This window comes from Ambystoma mexicanum, chromosome 12, assembly GCF_040938575.1.
Source record: "Ambystoma mexicanum isolate Mex_15411 chromosome 12, UKY_AmexF1_1, whole genome shotgun sequence".
NCBI lineage: Eukaryota > Metazoa > Chordata > Amphibia > Caudata > Ambystomatidae > Ambystoma > Ambystoma mexicanum.
Window position 1 is genome coordinate 207,357,226 of NC_090936.1, and position 22,478 is coordinate 207,379,703.

Here is a 22,478-nt window from a genome sequence, read left to right on the forward strand (position 1 = left end):
CATACATCAATAATCAAGACAACACAAATAGTTTAGCAAAGGTTTGTCTGTTTTAATGTCAAGTATCTAAAACGGAGTACAACGAACATCAGCAATCGCTCGATACTCTGACTCTACTGACTTCATAAAAAAAGCTGGGTTCTTATTCCCCTAACTGGTCATCACCGACGTTTTGACCTGCGTCATTACCAACACCATCCTACGTGGCAAACTACAAAAACCTATTGGGAGGTGGGATTGGTTCTAAGGGAATAACTAAGCATAGGTTCCATATCTGTATTGAGTAACAGAAAGAGGTAATTGGATAGTTAACATCAGGTGGGGCAACTAAGCCTCCCCTAAAAATGGGCACTATGAACATCACTAAATGTACGCTGTCCCATTGGCTACACATACTATAGGACCCCCAACTACGTGGTCCCCTAAAATTGGTTGGCTTCTAACCTCCGTCAGTACTTTTCCACCTACGTGTGCAGCACACAGACTGAACAACCAGGTGCGGGTGAGCTCGTTTTAGCACCAGCTTCCAACCAATTACAATATCATCCATCATCACCTCAATGGTCCAGTGTCAATTAGTGCTGTGAAGTTGGCCTTGCGTTTGTACTGTTTTCTGGGAATTTTTAAGGAGTATGGGCACTAGCCGGCTTCCGTGCGTAGGTGTGATCATCTCGTTCGTCCAACTTCCTTCTATCACATGACTGGACACCATGAAATTGAGCCTTTTCGTGTATTTGATTGTATTTTCAGTAGTTCGCTGAAGTCTTTGTTTTTGGATGACCACTCTGAACAGGAGTTTCTGTTCTTTCACGCTAATTGTATCCAATGTCAGCCAATTCCTAGTTTGGTAAGACCTTGGCTTTCTTCGCTCAGTGAACCCCTTAGTTAAACTTTTATTCTGTTTAATTCAATTGCTTTTCTTGACTGCGACACTGAAATGAGGCCTTCTGTTTTGTTCAGTACTGCCTATATACGTAGCGGAAACAATCATCCTTTCTTAGTCCATATGTCTATAGAGGTGTATGCATATATATATATATATATATATATATATATATATATATATATATATTGGCGCTTCCGCTAATCTATTTAAAATCATGCAGCTAGCTTCATGATTGCTTTGCTGCTTGCATTTCATTGCATCTGTGCACGTTTAAACTAAGTATCTTCATCAGGTCTGTGGCATAAGTCTTGTCATCCTGATCCCAGATGTCACTCATTCTTGGTACCTTCTTGTGTTTTATGAATCGTCTGCCTCTCTGGTCCGGTTATCCTTCTATATGGGTGTCAATTCAACTTTGTATGACGTCACCATTCATCTTTGCCATTCAATTTCTCTGCTTCTTCAAGAATTTTGTTCAAATGGCCATCATACTGTCTTGGATGTAGGTATGGTTTGCTCAATGGGTACTTAACCTCCCATATTCTCTTAGGAATAGGTATTCTTATGGGTACTGCACAGAGTCCACACTCTTCTCTTTGCTGGTTTAGCTGTTCAGTATATGTCACATACTTTGGCTTATACGTTTCACATAATGTAGGTGGGTAGTTGGAGTGGGGTACTTGGCTCCTCCTCTACAACCCCCTTTGGGGCTAAGGAGGTGGGCCTGCTGAGTTTAACGCACCCTAGGGGACCAGGCAAACAGTATCCCACTTGAGGTGTGCCGCTCCCCTTTGAGGGTAGGCCATCATTAAGTAGGGATAAGAATCATCTTCCCTTATCCCAGGTTTCCCATAGTTATGTGTGTTACATGGTAATTGGTGTGTGTAATGACTTAACTATTGTACTGAATGCTAGCATGGTTTCTGACCCCTTTTGGACACCATTGTATACGCAGGGCAGAGAATGTGAAGAAATTCACCCCCCCCCCACTTCAAGGAAGAGAAGTGACCCAAAAGCCTCGGAAAGGTGGGAGAGAAGCCAGCGGGGCTGTAGAGCACGACAGTGCTTTCGGGATAAGACATACAGAGAGACGACCTATGGGGAGTTGTAGCATGGGACAAACCCTACACACCGGTTGTTGAAAGCCAAAGCGCGGAGGAGACTGCGGAATGCCCAGCTCCCTTGCCGAGAGCCAGACCAGAGAAGCCTCGTCCTGGAGGCTCTCCAAAGGCAAACAACGCTTGAGCAGTGACTCAGCGAAACCCAGAGACTCCAACACCAAGAACCCACTCAACCACAGTGGGAGAGGAGCCAGGGCTCCTACAGATGTGGAACCACTGGAAGGAGCCAGAGGGCGGAAGCTGCGTCGGCCGAATAGAGAGCCTGTCCAGGGGAGCACTGCACAGGGAGAAAGAGGTACGTAGTTGCTCCTCGGAGCCGGGAGGAAGGCGGGGAGGTTACTTGAAACCCCATGGCAAGATGAGAGCCAAAAGGGCACAGAGTGGGCCAAGAGAGAATCAACCCAAAGAAGGGATATGCAATCGTAGACTCCAGGGCAGGGTGAGAGGCAAAGGGGGCCTAAAGTGGGCCAAGCAAGAATCTACGTCAAGAAGTGGTGTGCAACCCAAGACCACATGGTGGAATGACAAACCGAGGAGCTCACTGTGGGCTGAAAGCAGTCCAACCCCAAGAGGGGTGTGGAAACTGAAACCCAAGGAGGGAAGGGGGTAGGAACCAAAGTTCTGCACAAGTGCAAAGGGGTCCCGGCTATCCAGTAAGGAAAAAATTACTTCTGCGGAGCACTTGTTTCAAACCGTAATACGGGCAAGGATCCCTAAAGGATAAAGACAGCACTTTTGTTGATCCTTGATTCGCATGGTTTACCGGAGCGGAAAGCCCAAGACATTTTGTTGATACATGATTTTGAACTGTGAATCGGACGTGATGCCCAGAGACATTTGCTTGTGACCTGACATGAACTGATCCTGGCCGAAAAGCCCCTTCTACTATAGAAAACTTTCAATGAGGGCAGAAACAAGCCACCCCTCAATTATTTGGGTGGAAGACCCTTATATCTTTCTTTTGGAGATAGGTTCTGTCTTTTACTTTGTAGTGGGTAGGGCCAGAAGTCGGGATACAACAGATTTCTAGATGGCAGACAGATTTCCTTTTGTAAGACATTTGTGAAAATAATGACGCCAGGCAGACAAGACTCCAACGTGAGTTTATTGATTAAGATAAGCGTGACAGCAGGCACCTAACCGAGCAGCAGCTCCAACTGACCTTAGACTCCCGCACCGGTCCAGGCACATCAAATCCAAACATTCCTAGAGACCTATGACTCATAATAGAGTTGCACAATACGAAATACACACCACACAGTGCTCTCGTGAATCAACATACAAGGATATGTGAATACATAATAGCGCTGTGCACTTTGCCCATCACAACAACATTCTGACTAGTGCCCCTTTGAACTTTTTTATTTTCCTTTAGCATAGGGGCTTTAGTATTAGGGACAAGGTAGGGTTTTGGTACTTCAATAAAGCCATTGTTATGAAACACAATGAGTTGTCAGTCTGCTGATTCTGACTTACCACAGGTTACACAAATGCAAAAGGTGAAAGGAGGGAGGTGAAAGGAGGGAGTATAGGGCTGGGTCACTGTTTTCTTACATGACTTTGTAAGTTCATGGGGGATGAGCCAGAGGGAAAAAAGGTACAAGTCAGAATAGACATTGTGTGGGGATATTTATTTTCCGGTTATCTTTTCTATGTTCATTGTTCAGAGTAAATAATTTCGCATTGTGTGCGGAATTGGCAATTTAGAGTAAAGGGTTTTGAATGGACAGCCTCTCGAAGGTCACGTGATGAGGGAAACTAGCACAGGGAATGTGGAATTTATGATTAGATCATGGAAGGACAATGGCCTGTTGTAGCAGGGGACGATGGCGATTTTGGCTATCCTCCAGCTGAAGTTTCTAGAAGGAACCAGTCTGGTGATGGTTATGAGTGACATCTGCGTCAATGACTAAGTCATGTGACCGCCTTTATGAATTGGACGGCGTATGGAAGCCTGCTGCCCTAATTGTAATATCCAAGTTTCGGTTCTCAGATGTTATGCGTTAGCTTTAAATAGGTCACAAGGGCCTGGCCTGAGAAGGTGGAGTTCTGGTGAAAGGATCAAGTAGTTGCAGATTTGTTCTGGTAGAGTGAGCATATTGGTCTGCAGGTTCTTTCAAGACAATAAAGCGGGCTCTGACTCTGCTGTTATCCAGAATGATTTTGGGAGTTTTGTTTCTTAGACGCCATTCGCAGAGCTTAATGTAAAGCAGTGGGGAGCAGTAATACTGTAAAAAGTGGATATATTGGCGATTCAGTGCTTTTAGTTATTTATAATTAAGTGCTATATGTCGTAGGTATCGTTGTGGACAATCGAATTTCTCGGTTGATTTGGCTGGTGATTTCTGCATAGTCTTTTGGAAACCATGTTTGTGTGTTTTGTTTTAGCTGGGGAAACAGTTACCAAAAACATAAACGGAGTGGTTTGTGAAATTGAATGTATGTTTGAACAGAGTGTCTTTTTTTTTTTTTCTTCAAATCTCTGGTGATTTAGTTCACGTTCAGTTCATCATTCTGATCTCTGGGTCGATTTATGGGATGTTTGTGTGTGCTCTTGTTATTCTCTTTTTGTGCTGTCCCCTGTATTCTCATTGAACTTTTTCTGTGTGATTTCAGTGTGATCAATCAACATTTCCCCAGTAAGTATGTTACTGTAGGCTTTCTTTTTGTCTCCCAGTGATTAAAACATTTAAGTTGCAAGCTAGTAGCCAGGCTTAAACAGTCGCTCATCGTCTCAATCATACACACACATGCAGCACACCATTTCTTACTGTCTAATAGCTAGTGTCCAGTGCAAATGTTGAGGCCTGTTCTGTGTTACATTTTATTCCCTGGCATATGTACTCTTCGCTCGTTTTATCTTCCCTCTGAGTGCCCTGACAGCATGCTGTATCCTCAAGTGTGCTCTGTGTACTGTATCATCCCCAGGTGTGTTCCACCTTTATTCTCTCACTGTGGTCTCTCATTTCGATGTGCTTTTTTATTGTGTGCTCTTGGCCATGCTTTGTCGTTTAGCTTTATTATGTCATTGTCCTCCATCTTTGTGCTCTCTATCTGCATCATTTCACTGTGCTCGCTGTGTCTTTGGAAGTGCATTGCCTGCCTCAGGTCATCTGTGTGGTCTCCCTGTGTGCACTTCTGTGTTCTCTCTCTATTCTCCCTGTGTCTATCTTGATACTTCCTGGAAGAGTTCAGGTACTGAGCTGTTTGGGTTAAACAAAAGCGGTGATGGCTGGAGGGTTTAGAATTAATCTTAACCTCTGGCATCGCTCTGGGCAACCCTTCAGACCATCGTTCTTCACCCGCCAAGCAATTACAGAAAGGAGAAAGACCATATGGAAATGAGGCTTGATCCCACCCAAAATAGGTAGTCCAGCCTGAACTGCTTGGGTTGGCAGGCGAAGAACGATGATCTGGAGGGCTGCCCAGGTAGTTCTAGAGAAAAAGTTTAATTCTAAAACTTCAACTATCAACTCTTTTGTTTTAATGAGCTGTTTTGGGCCTTGGCACATGGAAGTCCTCCCTGGTCCCTGTAGGTCAGAGCTTTTCTTGAGCCTAATCTGTAGCCTCCCCCAGCCCCACTCTGTGAGGCCCACCGGAACCACCATCCATTATAAGGCTCAATGCATTAAGTGCCCTGTTTGTTCTGGCAAGCCATTTGTAGAGCATGAACAGTGGAAGCACGCTTTAGATTTTTGGGATGACTGTGGCGCCCAGTGTAGCAGGAGAAGTGAAGGGTAGGAGCAACTTTGTGGCTGATGCTTCTGGCCGTAGCGTGGGCTCCTTGATGGACAACAGGAGTCTCCTCCACTCCCCACCTGCATGTGTGGCCTATGAACACGTCCATTACTCAACATTTACCTTTTTTTTCCAATCCTCTTTCCCCATCCCCTTCCTTTGTACCGTAACCTATCCTTTTAAACATCATTCTTTTGATCTTTCTCCCTCATTCCATGTATTCACCTTTCTGGCGAGGCCTGCGCTATCCCACTTTTCCAGCACTCGCTTCCTTCCACTTGTACGTCTCCCAATATCTTCCTGATGCTGTAGCATTAAATGCTTGTTATATTCATGCCGATCCTGCAAACTATTTGTAGCTTATATAATAATAATAATAAGAGAATAATTTTCATTCCCATGCAGATTTGGATCAGATCACAGACTTTAAAGAGAATGATCTTGGTGCCCGATGCCAGAGACGGGCGGCGGTCAAAGCTACATCTGATCAAAGGAAGATGCTGGCAGATGGCAGTGATGAAGAAGAAAAAGTCGATGACTATAAACCAGATTTTGTTTCCGGTAATTTAAGTAATTTCTTGTTGTGATAGCGCGTTTCATTAGAACAATCTGTAAAATGCACTAACAGCCTAAATCCTAAAGTAATCACAGCAAAATGACCTTCTTACTTTTAAACTAGAAAAGTAGTCAGAAAAGTAATAATTGACCCTATTGTGTGAAGACGGACCAAACTGGTGTCCGATAGGCCTTAGATTGGCGATTCAAAACAATAACACTAGTTTGCGGTTTTATACCAAGAGCTTATCTGCTCATAGAACGTTTCATCATGAGTCCCCTTTTCTTGTGTCTAGTTTTGTCTAGCAAAATATCATCTATTCGCCTGTGTCAGTTTGGCAGGTTCGAAAGGTTAATTGAACATATCAGTTTAGTAAAATGTTGTTTTGTAGACCAAGATCATCTCCCAGAATGTTTGTCCCATAATATATCTGGAGACTCTACGACTCCCCTGAATGTGAAAGGAATTCTTGCTTTCAGTAAAATTGCATTTATGTATCATCTCCACTGGAAGAGTGCAGATAAACAATGGATTGGAAAATGTGTATTATTCGCAGCTAGACCTGTTGCAGGAAAACTGTCAACTTGCTATATTGTTTCATGCGCTGGAACTCTCGGCTCGCAGTGAATATCTCCGGGCCTTTAAAGTGGGGTTTTCTTTACTTCTGGGATCTTCGACAACAGTAACTGTTTTAAAAGTATGTTCTGTGTGAAGTTGACTGTTTATGGATCGGTGTGTTTCGTTTTTTTCTCCAAGATGCTTTGTGTCTGGCTAGTGGGACCTTCAGACTTTTTAACTTCAGAGTGGGGGGAGCATACATCTTCTTGTGACTGTCCCTTGCCAAACGACAGGGACTTTAGGGTGACCTCCCCGTGGCCCATAATCCACTATCATGGGGAGGTAATGGCCGGCTTGTTCACCCCACTGAATGGCCCCATAGCGAGGCAGGAGACTTCATTACATCACCAAAACTGCTGTCAACCATGCGTGTGGAAGGCATGGTATCAACAGTACACACAGACACAATGGATGCAAGTTTCAAAAACCTTTATTTAACCCAAAATGGGTTGGAAACTGCCTATCTTACCGTAATTCTAGAATGGGAGTAGTCTCGACCATCAAAACAAACCAAATAGTCCAAGTCAGTTTAGTCAAAATAAAAAGGGCTATAATAAAAAAAACATAACCTTGCCCTCACTCTTAAATAACAAATGTGAAAAGGGGATATGTACAAGAAATATAGTGTCAAAAGAAATGTCAGACTGGCATAGGTAATAGCTCCCTTCCCCACATTCAAAAGTACAGGGTCTCGCGAGTTTCTCAAGAGTAGTTGCCTGGTACAGTTCTATCAATGTGGCACACTCTGGCTTACTGGTACGATTCCACAGTTCAGGCTCTTAAAAGTTTAGCACCATCTTTAGGCTTCGTCCGGCTTGCCCCACACATAAAGTTTGTCAAGTTCTTGATACCACAAGACACAACTCCAATCATGACATCACTTATACTGAATTCAGCAAAGGCTTCCCTCTGTCGGGCTCAAGCCTGTCCTTTATTTAAGCACCCTAGATAATGGTATTCTTCACTTCTCACGCAAGCCTCCCTCCGTCGGCCCCAGACCCTCAAATGCACAATTCAAATCTTGCTGTATTACTTTCACATGGAAAAATGCACAGTTCAAATCTTGATGTCGTATTTTCACAAACACACTGCACAGTTCAGCACTCACAAGTGTCTCCCTCCGCCGGGGTCAGACCCTCTCAGCTTCATGGGTGTTCCCTTCCCCAAGCTTTGTTTAACACAATTTTCTCTTTTTCCATTTCTTTGCTGTTTAAGGCTTTCGAGACTGCAAAGGATTTTATGTAGACCCCCCTGCATGACCACTTTGACTTTCCATTCATTATATTTCACTGTTCAAACGTGATTTCACAACCTACTAAGGCTTACTAGTATTTGTAGTTCTTCTCACAAAACTTTGCTTCCCTCAATCAGGCTCGAGACTTTCCTTTTCATATTCCAATACGTTTAACAGTTCACCGCTATTTCCTCTTCCTCTTTCTGCTATGAATACACATACATTTCACAGGGAATTTCGAGAGTGCGTTTACACTTTGTATACCTCGTATTCCTTTTGACCAAAGTCTTTTTTTGCTGCTTCTGTTCAATTATACACGTAACCTTTCTTGTTTGTTACAGTTTAGCGCGATATGCACGTAGCTTTGCTTGATACTGTTTCACTCGCTTGCAACACAAACCAAGCTTGTGTTTCCACTCTTAATTTACAAGTTGTGTTTTATCTTGCTTCCTTTAAGCTTGCCTTGTATGCTGCTGTCAAGGACTTCAACACAGACTCCTCTGCAGGGGTGTTGCTAGGTCTGGAAAAGATCAGGGGCTAAGCTGATGTCAGGACTGGCAGGATTCGGGGCTAACTATAGCATTTTGGTTGTAGTCCATGAGCTTCTATCTGGGGCTACAACCTAAGGACCTGGGGCTATAGCCCCCTCAGCCCCCCCCCCCAGCAACGCCTCTGGTCCTCTGTACCTCCCCAACACTATTCACCCTGGAGGGGGACTGGCAACCTTGGTGTACACTTCAAAGGCAGGCTCTCCCCATCACCTTGGCCTCACTTTGGGAACCCTTGTGGCTTCTTGGAAATATGATAATATGATTAGTTTGCCTAGCTTTCTTCTGCTCCTCTCAGCATTCGAGCAGCCCCTTGGCCTTCTGATCTCTGCAGCCTGGTTTGCAGCATTTCAGGAAGAGCTGTTCCTTCTTGTACCCATCTTCGCTCAGAGTGTGCCTGTGTGCTCCCCCTTTTTATCCTGACAGTGTTAATAATTGTCCGGTATGTGTAGTCAGAATTAAGTGCCTGACCCTGCCTGGTTTCATTGAAGGGACAGAGCCACTGCAAGGCACTAGAGGTAATCTTCCTAGCTCTCATCTGCTTATTCCTCGGCTCAGTAGTGTTGTTGGTGTAGAGAGAGGAGGAATTATGGGAGATGTAGTTTTCCATGAAATAGGTAGGAACAGGGGTTAAATGGGTTTCAGGAAAAGGGAATACCATGTCTCACCATAAGGTGCTTCACCCCGAGGACCCCCTACCCAGGTGATGCTCCCTCGCTTGTCCGCCCCCAGGATTGGGATCCAAAAGTGATGGCCCTCCCTTGACCACCTGAGTACGGGATCCCCGAGGACTAGGTTGTGAAACACCTTCTGGTTTTTCACACATTGAAAATCTATCCTCTCCATAAATTGTACTTCCTCCTACCAGATCGGAGCCATGCCATCCTGCCTGTCCGGATCAAGCATGTCCACCATCAAGCCAGTGCCTCAGTCGTCAAGTCTTCCCTATCCCCATGCACCTCCAGCACAGGGCAAACCCAACTGTATTTTAAAGAGAGGGTTCCGCACACATCTGTTACTGTGCCACAAAGAATATCACTCAAGACTGGTTTTGTTTGCTTTTTCTTGCATTATTTTGCATGCTTTTTTATTTTTTGATTATAGCCCATGTTGATGACACGTGTTTCGGCACTCTTAGTATGCCTTTCTCAAATATGGGCAATAGCTTCTAGTAGGACACAACGCTTGATGCCGGAACCGTGATTTTGTAGTACGAACATCGCTTAAGAGTCTGATGGGACTCCTGTTTCATGTGCTCAAACTACGTTATTAGAGAGACTTTGAACACCAAGAGATAGCAACCTGTAGAGAAGCTATTGCCCAGATTTGAGAAAGGCATGCTAAGAGTGCCGAAACACGTGTCATCAACATGGGCTATAATCAAAAAATGAAAAAGCATGCAAGAAAAAGCAAACAAAACCAGACTTGAGTGATATTTTTTGTGGCACAGTAACAGATGTATGCGGAACCCTCTTTTCAATTTCGACAAACGAAGTAGGGGAACTCCGGGTCTTCGTTTCCTGCACACATCATTGCAACACGATAAGCTATTATCTGATTGAAAAATCGCGGAGGTCTAAGAGTGTGGCCAGAAAAGCTCACCAAGTTTGTATACCAACTGTATTTTAGCTCTTTTGCAGCATAACTCTGCCACTGAATAGACCAAGGTTGGCAGAGGATGACCAATAGATGGTGCGACAATTGCGGGCCACGCTTCAGCACCGCAGGCTGGCCTGTGTGAGGAGGGGACCCGGGGATGCTGAGGCATCTCAGGGTGTCATGCTACCACTTCTTGTCATCTTGAAACTTCAGGTCAGGCCCCCATTGGGTTTGTATATGCTGTTAGTGGGAAACAGCACACCTGGGTCCAGAAAAAGCCTATGCAAAAGTCCTTCTCTATCATTCAGCATTGGAGCACAGACGGAAAGCGGCCATTTTCCTTCACAACCAAACAACGCACCTCGAAGTAAATTTATTTTATATTGCGTATGAATTGCTTTAGCACAGATTTGATATAATCTATGCCCAGAGGGGGTTTGAGTGCTGTGCATGAGTTGACGGACAAAACAGGTACAGTAACCATGAAGAGCTACTTAATGCAATGAAGGCGATCAGGGCACATACGGTTAGCAAAATGTGCTTGCAATGGGGATGCTTCATGATAAAAAAAAGGAAGAGACTCTGCCAGATTGATGATCATATGTAGGCAGAGGCCATCCACGAAGAAATCTGTGCTGCCAACATGTCTATCACTGTGTGTAAAGCCTTCTAATGTGCACCTTGGTGGTGTGCTGCGAGCTGTGATCTGCCAAGAATTATAATGGGGCAGGTCATTTTCCTCTATCGCCGGGCAGTTTACTTCTTTTTGAGTGTAAAGAAGGGGTGTTGGATGGCAAACATGTACATTTGGAGGGCAAACATGCTAAATGTAACAAACCTATACTTAATAGGGTAGGTTGCAGCTGTCTTCAAATGCGTTCTACTCCCAGGTGTCACTCATCCAGGGGGTTTTAGTCATGCAGAGAATAGCTACTTCCTCGGTTGTATGTTTCATGTCACCATACAAATGAGGGAATGCCCCCTCTGCAATGTGTGCACACGCATTTGGTAGTACAGGAGAAACATTGTGGCCCCTTTTTGTAATGCCAATATGCGCATCATGCAAGGCATACTATACTGTCTGTGACAATTTCTTTGTGTGCCATTAGTAGTGTGAGGGGGTGGACCCTGCTGGCTGGGTCTCACTACCCACTATGATGTGGGATCGGGGGCAGGATGAGGAGGATCTGCAAGCCCCCTCCCAAAAAAAACAGGAGCCTGGAACTGGGGGATGCCCATGACATATGATGTCAAGAACTGCAAGGCCTCTGAATCAGACCGCACAACCACCATGGCCTGCAGTAATCGAGACCAGTGAGACATGAATAGTGATGAGGGATTAGGAATGATTGGCACCTTAAATCAGTCCTTATGTACACTAGCATGAACTGCCACGACTTGTCGTTATTCAGATCTGCAAGAGTGGCTAGGAAAATGTAGTGTTACGAACCTGGGGTGTCAAAGGAATGTTGCTCTTTCTGCAATGCAGCCCACAAGCAGAAAGCAAAGCGCGTATTGGCCCTGCTGATTACTGTCATTTATGCATGGTACTTCAAGATGGTGGACCAACCTTTTGTAGGTTTGTTTGAATCTGCGTCCTAGAAATAGCCGCCAAAAGCTTCATGGGCAATAGTATTACAGGCAGCAGAGTGAGAAGGTAAGGAGAGACAAGAGGTGCAGATAGAGCAGAAGGACCAGGAAAAGGAGGTTGGAGCTGAAGATGCAGCCGTATGGAGTAACATTTTCACATTTAAAAAAACAAAGAAATAAATTCAGGTTAGAAAGACCACTCCGAACAGTCTTTCCAAATGGAACGGTGAGCACCTGTGATGCACACAAGTGCGTGCAGGGGCTGATGGGGGGGGGGGGGGGGGCCGGGCCGAGAGAGGAGAGATACTGGTGCGCAAGGTATGTGTTTTTGGTGTGTTGGAGTTTGAGTGCGTGTGTCTGTATGGGAGGAAGAGAAATGTTTGTGGCGTGTGGAAGAGAGGGGTGGGTAAATGTGTATGGGTCAGTGTGCATGGGGTGGGGGTTGCCAGGAGTACAGCTTCCCGGGGTGGTGTTGGGGGTTGAACCCTCCCGATCCCCAGTAATGTGCTATTTCCACTTTTAAAGGCTGCACACAAAACAGACGAAATAAATTGTGTTTTGTGATGTGCAGCCTTTATAAAGCGGAATTATCACATAGAACTGATGCAGCAGGAGGAGTATGAGGAGGTGGGGAGAGAACTGAAGGCGCAGAAGGTTGAGGTAGAAAGGTTGGAGAACATGAAGTACAGAGGGAGAGAGAAAGGGCGTTTGCACTTAGGCCATCACGACTAGCCATTCATTTGACTGACAGTAGGGGTTACTGATCTCTAGTGATCATCTTGGGGTTTAGGGACGCCAGGGTTACGGAGTGAACTGCCCGCGAGAGAGAGAGAGCGCGCAAGACCTTAGTGAACCCCTTCTCCATATTAAAATAAAAAACCTTGAGATGTCTTTGAGAGTTGGTGTGCTCTTAAGGCCATATGTGACAATAATAAGGCCTTTGCCAGGTAGAATCTTGTCAGAGAGATGTACTCAAACAGTGGGCATGACTACTCTTTACGCACATTTTTCCTACAAATTTGTTTGAATTCTATTGAACCTGCCTGCGAGGATCCTCGTCCTAAATAGAAAGACACATCAACTACAGGAATGGTGGATCGTGAGGCTGATGTGTCCAGGATCACAATTCTCAAACTCCTATTTTTCCCTTTCACAATTGTGTTAATTTCTTCCCTTAGTGTTTCCTATCTGGTCTTCTGAGGCTGTGAGTACCTACTGGCTGTCTCCTGAGGCATTGGAGTAAGGTTCCAGTGACTCCTTGTTTGGTGCGTTTTTCTAAAGTCCAACTGGGTCAGACTTTATAAGACTTATCTCTTGGTTTCTGGGGCCCAACCTCTAATATCGGCCTGTACTTCCTAAGGTTGGTAGAGTGGCAGAGCAGCCAGACACATCTTAGGAGGAGGAATGTGAGCTCTAAATCAGTACCTACATAGATCCAAAGAAGCACGTACACACTTAGTTATATCAAAAAAGTAAAGACATGCTGTATCAACTAATAATATTAAATGCACATCAGGATAATAAGAAGAAATAAAGCAGGTGAGTAAATTACGTTGTATCCTTACAACCGTACGTGAATGACTTCATTTAAGTAAGTAAAAGCACCTTCTCGAATATCTCAGAAATACTTTGATTAGGAAAATCAAAAATGGAAAGAGCTAACCTTACTAATCAAGCAACTTTATCCCAAATTACTAAGGTTTGGAGAGAATCCAGCAATGCCAAAGTCAATAGGGAGGCAAGATGTCCTGTTATGGAACAAGCAATACCCTAGTCAAGAGGTATGCAGAAGTTCTGATGAAAATCTTCTCTGGTCAGGTAAGTAGCAAGTCAGTTGGTTTGAAAAAGACACAGGGCATTTGAAGAAGCCTCCCTGTAGGTGCACAAGCTATTAGGTCTGGGCGACTGAATTTGGGTGAACGCCCAATAGTAGAAACAGCACCCCAAGAACAAAGGAGCACCACAAAGGGCTCAAAGTAAGTTTACCAAGAGCCACACAGTACCTTCAGAGCGATGAAGATGATGCAGCTGGACGCCTTCCTGATGCACACCTGCAGACCCGGTCTCCTGTTCCTTGGTTGTGGGGAGGAAAGGACGGAATCCGGATGGTACCCTGCAGCAACAGTAGTCGAGAGGGAATCACCAGCAAATAATTATTCATACTCCCATGCCGGTTTGTGGTTTTGGTGCCTTTTTATCAGCACCAGGAGTGAGCGGTCACCACCGGTTGGAATCTTCTTGTTTACTCTGTCCTGCACTCTGAGGAGACGGTTATTTCTTCTGGAGGTCCACACGAATGCCACCGAAGTTCCAGCGTAATTCATCCATGGCAAGACGATTAACTTCAAGATGGTCGAGGTACCCCGGATATTGGTGTTCTCCAGCCCGGGAAGGTCGCAGGACATCGGGGGGCATCTCAAATTGAAGGTGATCTTGAGGCTGATTATGCCCACCAGCCAAGGAGGATGTCTTCCTTGGTGGAGCTTCTCTGTCAATTCGAAAACAGGGTCAGGACAGCTGTGGCGCTTCAGCAGTGCTTCTGCTTCGGATCTTCAGTTCCAGTGGTCGACTCTGACTTGTGTCCAAAAAACCTTGCCTTTTATGCTGGAATCAATTGATTCCGTTCTATAAAGCTGTTAATCACCTGGGGGTGGCTGTACTGCAGGACAGCCAGCCTCCCAGTTCAATCTGGATCCAGCAGGCATGCCAGCAAAGATTTGGGATCCTCTCTCACTTCCTGCCTAAGCAAAACACATTGGAGCCTTGGCGGGCTTCTCAAAGGCATCCTGCCAAAGACAAAACTCAAAGCAGACCCACCCCCACCCGGAACGGTAGAGTAAGGGCCAAGAAGGAACTTTAAAACGAAAAATGGTGAAAGAAGACTGTGGCCATTTAAATTTCACACAAATGATAGAAAAATGTAACCCCTGCCACAAGACATTTAAGTTTGTCAGTTACTGGAGCAGTGGGAAAGGAGTTGTAGTGTAACCCCCTGCACCTCCCATATGGCAGTGTGTGCTGATCCCACAAAAAAAAGGTAAGCAAGATAAAAATAAAATATTCTTCTACCCTTGAGAAAATGTGTCCTCACAGGAAAATAAAATAAAACTGTAATTCAAAGGGACCCCACAGCAACACTGCGCATAGGGTGCCATGTGCTGCAAACATCAATTACAGATGCCTGTAGAAAAATACATGGAAGAAAATATGAAGTAAAAATAAAACGCAAAAGGACCACCAAGGAGTGCCCAGAGTATTTGGCTGTGGCGACCGCTGACGTTTTCCCTCTCCATTTGGACTAATCATCAAAAAGCTGTTAGTAAGTTCAGTGCTTGGTCTAATTTCATCAACAGGACTAGCCCCACCCCCTGCCCTCCCGAAACTGATATAACAATGGCCGTGCGCGCCCTCCCGCTGCCCTCCCGAAACACATATAACACTGGGTGCGCACGCACCAAGGAGTGCCCACAGAGTGCTGTTGGGATGTTAAGCGGGTAGAGGTGAGGGGGTTGATATTTGTAGGTCTTGCAACATTTTTCCTTCGTTTATTTCTGTGGCGTACCTTTTGAGAAAGAAAATATGAGGAAGAAAATCAACGCTCTTCCCGACCCACTCACAGCATTGCTCATTTTCTCCTCACGCCGTAATAGTATGTCTCTTGCGGTGGCCTTACCGCTTCCGCCTTCACGAGTGAGGATCTTGGGGAAACAAACCGACATTATTCAAGTTCTTGACTGCAAGGAAGTGGAAGCAGTCAGTGAAAGTGCAGATTCCGCCCCGTCTTCATTAAGGAGGGGCTGGGGAACATTCTTCCGCTGATGGGAGAATCTCAATTTATGGGCAGGGAGTTCAGTGAGCGACTTTTGACACAAAATGATCGTATGAATGGAAACCTATCTGAACATGCCACCGAATTTCTGCACAGGGAGGTGTCCTCACTTGCTATGTCGAAACGGGAAGGTATGAATAAATATCCTTGCCCCTCTGATTCCCGACAGTTCGCTAGTTCATCAGTTCTAATAGGAGAGGATCCAAACCCTGTGGTCATAGCCATCACGAATCTGCACAACTCTGTTTAAAATTGAATACACAGACGAGGCACTTATTTGACATTAGTAACAATCTTAATGTTTTGGTTAGCCTATTTAAGGAGGCCCCATATTATAATGCTTTGCGTTGCCCTAAGCAGGATTTGCTTTGACCTCACAATGAAGGTAAAGATCCCTCGGTTCAGACTATGGGATGAGAAACGATGAATAACAAGGCTTTGCGAGAGTCGGTGGGGGGATCCAGGATTATTGTGAAGAGCTTGGTAAAAGTAAAAAGAATGAACAACATTTTTAAAAAACGTTATGACCAAACGACACAAGACCCCCATTAACAATAAAGCTTCAAATAAATCATCTAGGAAAACAAAGGTGGTCAGATTTCCAGGATTTGGTGAACCGCACGACTTATTACTTGAAGAGTTCAACTTGGAATGTATGGGACAGTTGATCCCGAAGTCCAGTTTAGAGTCGATGGGGGATGAACTCCCAGTGGAGAAGGTTGGGTTTCCGGAGTTTAGTGTAGAGGGAGCTATGCTCCCGCGGATGGGAAACTTGGAGATGCCTTGAGAAGAAAGGTGAAGCCTACATTTAATATGGAAAATGAGCAGGGGTTTGCCAAAGCGACCTTTCAAATTTGTAATCCAATGTCCCAGTGGGTGTGAATGGTAAGAACAAGGTTAAGATCTCTGGTAATCGTTTGATGGTTGCAAACACAGGGGAGGGTGACAGCTCATATGGTGTTTCCTTGGATGTACTATCGACTACTGAGGTAGAAACTAACCCAAATATTATACACCCCCTCTTTGCCAATGTCCACATACGATCCGGTCGTTGGGGACCTTTTCAAACAAATTATTAGACAGGAAATGGGGATGGCGAATGTATCTGAATGCAGTGAGACAGTACATCGCCAAACCTTTAGTGAGCCGGGGTAGCGAACCATATAATTGAAGGTATGGTGGAGTTTGTGGGGCCTGTGCAAAGGGGATCCACAACTAACCCTGTCAGCACACGTTGCAGAGATCTCACTAGGGATCACGTTTCTGATGTAAACTTTTTTGAGAAGGATACGCCTCATTGTACTTTGCCACCGGTGAGAGATTGTGTGAAGCTGCTTACAACCAAAGACATTTAATTAGATGATTTCATACATTTGGGAAGATATGATTATGTGAGATTGGTAATCCCATCCAGGATGGTTTGAGATCTTACTGAATGAAACCGAGAATATTCAAAAATTGGGCTACGATTTGAGACCTTATCCTTCCCAAATTGGTTGTAGGAAGTCTCGGGGAGTGGATCGAAGGAGCCAACCCGTTAACAAGGCCTGGGACGGCCAATGTGGATTGTAATGTAGGGAATGAGACTGAGAGTTGGCTGAGGCTTGCCATTTCCTTAAGCAAATAGATATCCCAGTTAAAAGATTTTAAAGTGAAATTTTAGCAAAAATTTGGGTTTTACAATACTATCTTGGAATGTTCAAGGTTTTTCTGTATTATGCACAGATATCCGATTATGCGATTACCTTCGTTCTCACATCATTTTCTGTTTGCATTGTCTGTTTGCAAGAAACCTGGATCACAGGTTATCCCCCTCTTTGAAGGATATGAAATAGATAGGAACTGTCTCTTGAGGGTTTGAGGGGCAGGTCCTCTGGGGGTCTTCTGACTGCCATCCAACAACAAAGGGGCATCACAGACTATTCACTTTTATGTAAGGGTGTGTTTGTTGTATCCATTAAAGTGGAGGGTGTACCGAACCTTAATGATCTTTTATTATTTAACATCTATTGGGGGACAAATGGTAATCTGTCCTGGGTCTTGGAGATTATCAATCAAAATATTGAGGAGTGGTATCTTTTGTGTCTGGGTGGGCACGTGATTGTTCTTGGCGACTTAAACACTGACTGTCTCTCTCCTGCAATTTTGAACTGTGGTTTAACAATTACTGATATACTGCTTCAGCTTTCAATGCTGGGTGGGGAAGAGGGAGGTATGGCACATAGTGCCACCAGGTGGAAAACTATTGAAGGACAAATGTGTTATTTGAATTTTGAAGGATGGGATCTCCATTTGCTCCATTCTACTAAAGAGAAAGATACACACACAACCAGGACACATGGTTTGGAGCTTTAGCTTCTTCCTGCATAGACTATATATTTGTTTCTGCAGTTCTGTACAATATGAAGCGCTCCTTTAATGCTGTCCATAATGTATTTAGTGACCATGCAATGTTGATCACTGGCTTCAAATGTAAGAGTTATAACTGTAACACACTATATTATAATGCCCAAATTAAGATACATCTTCAAGGGAATATTCTCAGATGGTGTGATAAGAATATCTCCTCCTTCAGTATGTCGATTATGAATGATTTTGAAAGTTCGTCTTTTGTCATGAATTTGAGGTTCAACTCATGAAAGGGAGGGCCAGGAAAAAGATTAGGCAAATAAAAGCCTTTGGGCCTGGAGATTCTGCATCTCTGAAGAACAAGATAAAAGGGATCAAGCAGAGACTGAGGAATTGGTCCAAAGTGTTTAGGGCCAAGCTGCTTCAAACAGATAGTGAGGCCATGATGACATCTTTAACAGAAGCAAGCTTGCATACTTTCTGGGGATTGATGATTGATCAATGACTTGGAAAGAACTCTGTCTAATCCAAGCTAATCCAGACTGGGAAGAAATCTATGACTCTATTTTAGGGAACTTTACAAAGCTGGAATGCATGGCTCCCCGAACCCCATTTTTACATATACTGAGAAGGACACCATTTGGACACTCCACTTTACTCTGGAAGATGTTTCAAAAAGTATATCAAATGCAAGTCGCTCGAAAGCGGGGGGTCGCAACTCTTTAACATATTCCATATTTAAACCGAATGTTGACATATGGTCAAGTATTCTCTGTCCATATCCATAATGGGCGCAGATTCTAAGATATTTGCTACAATTGTTCTGGGACATATTGAGGACTGGTGCAGTGAGAACAATATACTTCACATATTCCGGTTTGGTTTCTGTAAAATGATGGGTACTGACTGTGGGGGTCTAATTTTGACCAGCCTACAACATGCGGCTGGTGAGGACATTCTCTCTACGGTTTGTCGTCTCCATGGATCTGTCCAAGTCATTCGATTTGGTTGATCGCCAAAAACTTTGGCAAAAACTAAGTGGGTTGGGAATGCCTGAAGGACTGTTAAACATTTTGATTTGTTTACATTGAGAATCCTGTTGGGGTGAGGCTTAACAATGAAGGCCTAATGTCTCTGCTAATTCCCACATCCAATGGGCTAAAAGAGGGATGCCTATTTGGCCCAACATTATTTAATATCTATGTATCCGATGTTGGTCGTCAATTAACCAAAGCTTCACTAGTGTCTCCTAAAACTGGCAATGTTCAGATCTGCTGGCCCGCGTTTATATTAACGGATGCAACTCTTATTGGTTTGCAAAGACTTATAAATTGCTTTAATGAATATATGCAATAGAATAACTTGGTAATTAATCCTTCAAAAACAGTTATACCCAAATTGAGTAGAACTCGTATAACATGTTCATTTGCTTGGTTTATTAAGAAGACCAAGATTCTAACTAAGGACCTATTGTCGCTCAACCTAAAAAAGTCTTCTATGGGGTCTAAATGAAGAATAAAGCCTTACTACTAGCAACACAAATTTTTAAAGTAGACAGGAAAGAATGGCCTTTTTTCGCTTGTTCCGGCAATTAAGTTTTACATTGCCAAAGTTGTTCCTCGACTCCTATATGGACTGGCATTCTTTCCTGTTTGGATCCATGATTAGTTGGATCTTTATGAGGCCTTAATTTGGAGGAAAGTCTTGTATCATCTTCCATGTTGTGTGACCTTTCCCACACTAAGATAAGAATAAGGTCTTTAATCATTGGTCTGCATGGTGCAGTGGAAAGAACTGCTGCTTATGAGCAAATTATTGTCAAACCCTGTATCCAATCTGTATCGGCTTCTCTGAAGCAGCGGTAGGGATGGTGTAAGAAACAAAAGCTTTATTCAAGAACTATATACCAAAGGTCGGTCTACCATTGAACAAATCGGGTCATCAAAGTGGGTATTGGCAATGAATCCTAACTTTGCACCAATAAAAATCAGATTTATGATTGGTCTAAAACTATAGACTCTACTGTAAATTCTAAATTGTATGGGCACATAGTTTCCTATAAAAAAAAGAAGCTGGAACTCTAGCACCGTATTTGATCCAATTCCCAGGAAAAGGCACAGAGATGGGGCCATTCGTTTTCACTTAAATATTTTATTAATGAATGAAATTTTTAGTATTGGGCAGGTAAATAAAACTTGTGAATCTTCCTGTAGGTTCTGTCGAGATAGTTCAGCAGTTAAATCCTTGAGACACCGGTTAATATAGTATCCTGCCTTGTAGACCATACCCATTTTTGAAATTTTGAAAAATGTTTTAAATCTCCACTTCGTATCATTGGACTGTCTCTGGTTAAATATGTTGCATGGGAAAAATATTCAGTTAAAAATAAGCTCAGTGAGATTTTTGAAGGATGCCTGTAAATTGTTTTTATTAATAGGTGTTTATGCCTATATGTACTATCTTTTGATAAACCTTATATTTGGATGGGGTTCTATTTTTGGAATTTGCAAAATCCATTCTTCTTGTGCTTTTTTGTTTTTGTTTGTTTCTTATATTGTAAATCAAAAATGATTTGTTTTGGTACTGTTTTAATGATTTGTAAAAGGAGTTTAGTGAAAATGTTTGTTGGATGTCTGTAAGTTGTTTTTAACTAATTGGTGTAAAAAGTTAACCTAGCTTCTATATTTACTATTTACCATTCTCTGTTATACCTTACTTAAGAATGTTGTGTCATTCTTTTAATCTGTGAAATGTATTCTTTGTTTTTTAGTGTGTTTTATATTATAAATCATAATCAATTTGTTTTGATATTATTTGAATGATTTGTAGTTTTTCTTTTTTATAAAGCCATAAACAAAAGAATGAATAATGATAAAACACAAAAGCAATAAAAACAGGGTTCCCATCTCAGAGCAAAAGGTGAGTGAGTGGAAAAAAGTTCCTGCAAAAGTGGTGGGGGTCTCTCGGGTTGAGGGAAATCGACACAGAAAATGGAAATTCTCCCCAACACTCCGCATTACGCATGGAAGTAGGACTTTCAGCCGCTGTCTGACCCCATTGGCCTTTACGTCAGCATGAGTTGGCTACTCGCTGTAGGCCCAGAGATGGATCGTTAGTCAGGGTCTGCAGTTTAACCGTTTTTACCCATGCTAGTCACATCACCTGCCAGTGGACTTGGATTGTTAGTTATGCTTAGGGCCTGCTCGTAAAACCTTTAACCTCTGGCAGCAAGAATCTCCAAGGAAAGTGCATCTAGTCTTTCTTGAGAGTGCCACCAAAGGCACATTTCTGAGATCTCTTATTTCTTTCATAGTTATGAGCACCTGAATTTTGAGCAATTATTTTTATGTTTTGATATTGTCTGGCTCTAACCTAAGCCTGCACAGCACATAAGTGTATCGCAAAAACGTGGCAAGTGTGACTGGAAGAAAAGGAGAAAGGGTTCAGTGATTTGCCTATTTTGGGCAAACGTAATTGCACAATAGCATGTATCTCTCCATCGGACATACACTGCACAAGGATTGGCATTTGTCACCTCAGTTGCACAAACATGTTTGTGCAAAAACCTTATTATTTTATAGAATACCTTCCTTTTCCGTTAAACTTTTTTTCATGCATAGAATTGTTTACCTTTAAAAATGTGTATATTGAGGATTTCTGCAAAACAATAACGAGGGATGGATGGATATTGATATAGGTAGTAGAAGGGGAATGTGGTTGTAGAAAAAAGAAGTACTTTTAAAACCTATTGTTTTCCTTCCTTTGTTTTAGATGAAGAATCTGGCAGTGATTCAAATTTTAGCGATGAAGAGGAGACCGAGTTTACATTGAAAATAAAGCCCAAATCTCAGGAAAAAAAAAAGGAAGCAAAGCCAAAGGTGCTACCTCGCAAGGAGAAGAAATCTCCCAAGTCAAGTCCAGTGGCCATATGTAAGTTTCTTACCCTTGTTGTAGAGATGGTTACGTTTGTCAACCATAGAAAGGATTTTTCTTGGCACGTTTGTGTTTGGTCACTTAGTGGTCACTAAATGCATTTTTCCAAAATGGATACATTTCTACATGTCTGCAGCAGATGTGGAACTTTAGAGTCATCAGCCAGCCTACAGCCTAAGTGCAGAGTGTGCACCCCACAAAGAAAGTCTTCTTTTTAAAAGAAATGCTGTTTTGTTCATAGTCCTATATAACATCATTTATAAATTATACCTACATATGTACGTCTTTTAACATGACAGGGTGATCAAAATGGGGCCTATAATTTGTATTATTTAATAGATTTAAAGCCAAATACAAAAATAAGAAATCAAAAGTAGTTATTTTTAGAAATGGAATCTCCCGAAGACCTCTTTACTGAAGCGTGTCCTGCAATATTTTGTATTTTATGATCTAAAGGACAAATGGACCAGTTGATAT

The 22,478-nt window shown here is 43.2% G+C and overlaps 1 protein-coding gene across 1 annotated transcript in view; it reads left to right on the forward strand.

Moving 5' to 3' along the window:
• RAD51AP1 (RAD51 associated protein 1) overlaps nucleotides 1-22,478 on the forward strand; it is a 411,208-nt gene that overhangs the window by 245,641 nt on the left and 143,089 nt on the right. Inside the window, exons 6-7 of the mRNA XM_069628320.1 lie at nucleotides 6,151-6,306; nucleotides 21,840-21,998. Of these exons, the coding sequence (XP_069484421.1) occupies nucleotides 6,151-6,306; nucleotides 21,840-21,998 (315 nt within the window). The remainder of the gene's footprint in view (nucleotides 1-6,150; nucleotides 6,307-21,839; nucleotides 21,999-22,478) is intronic.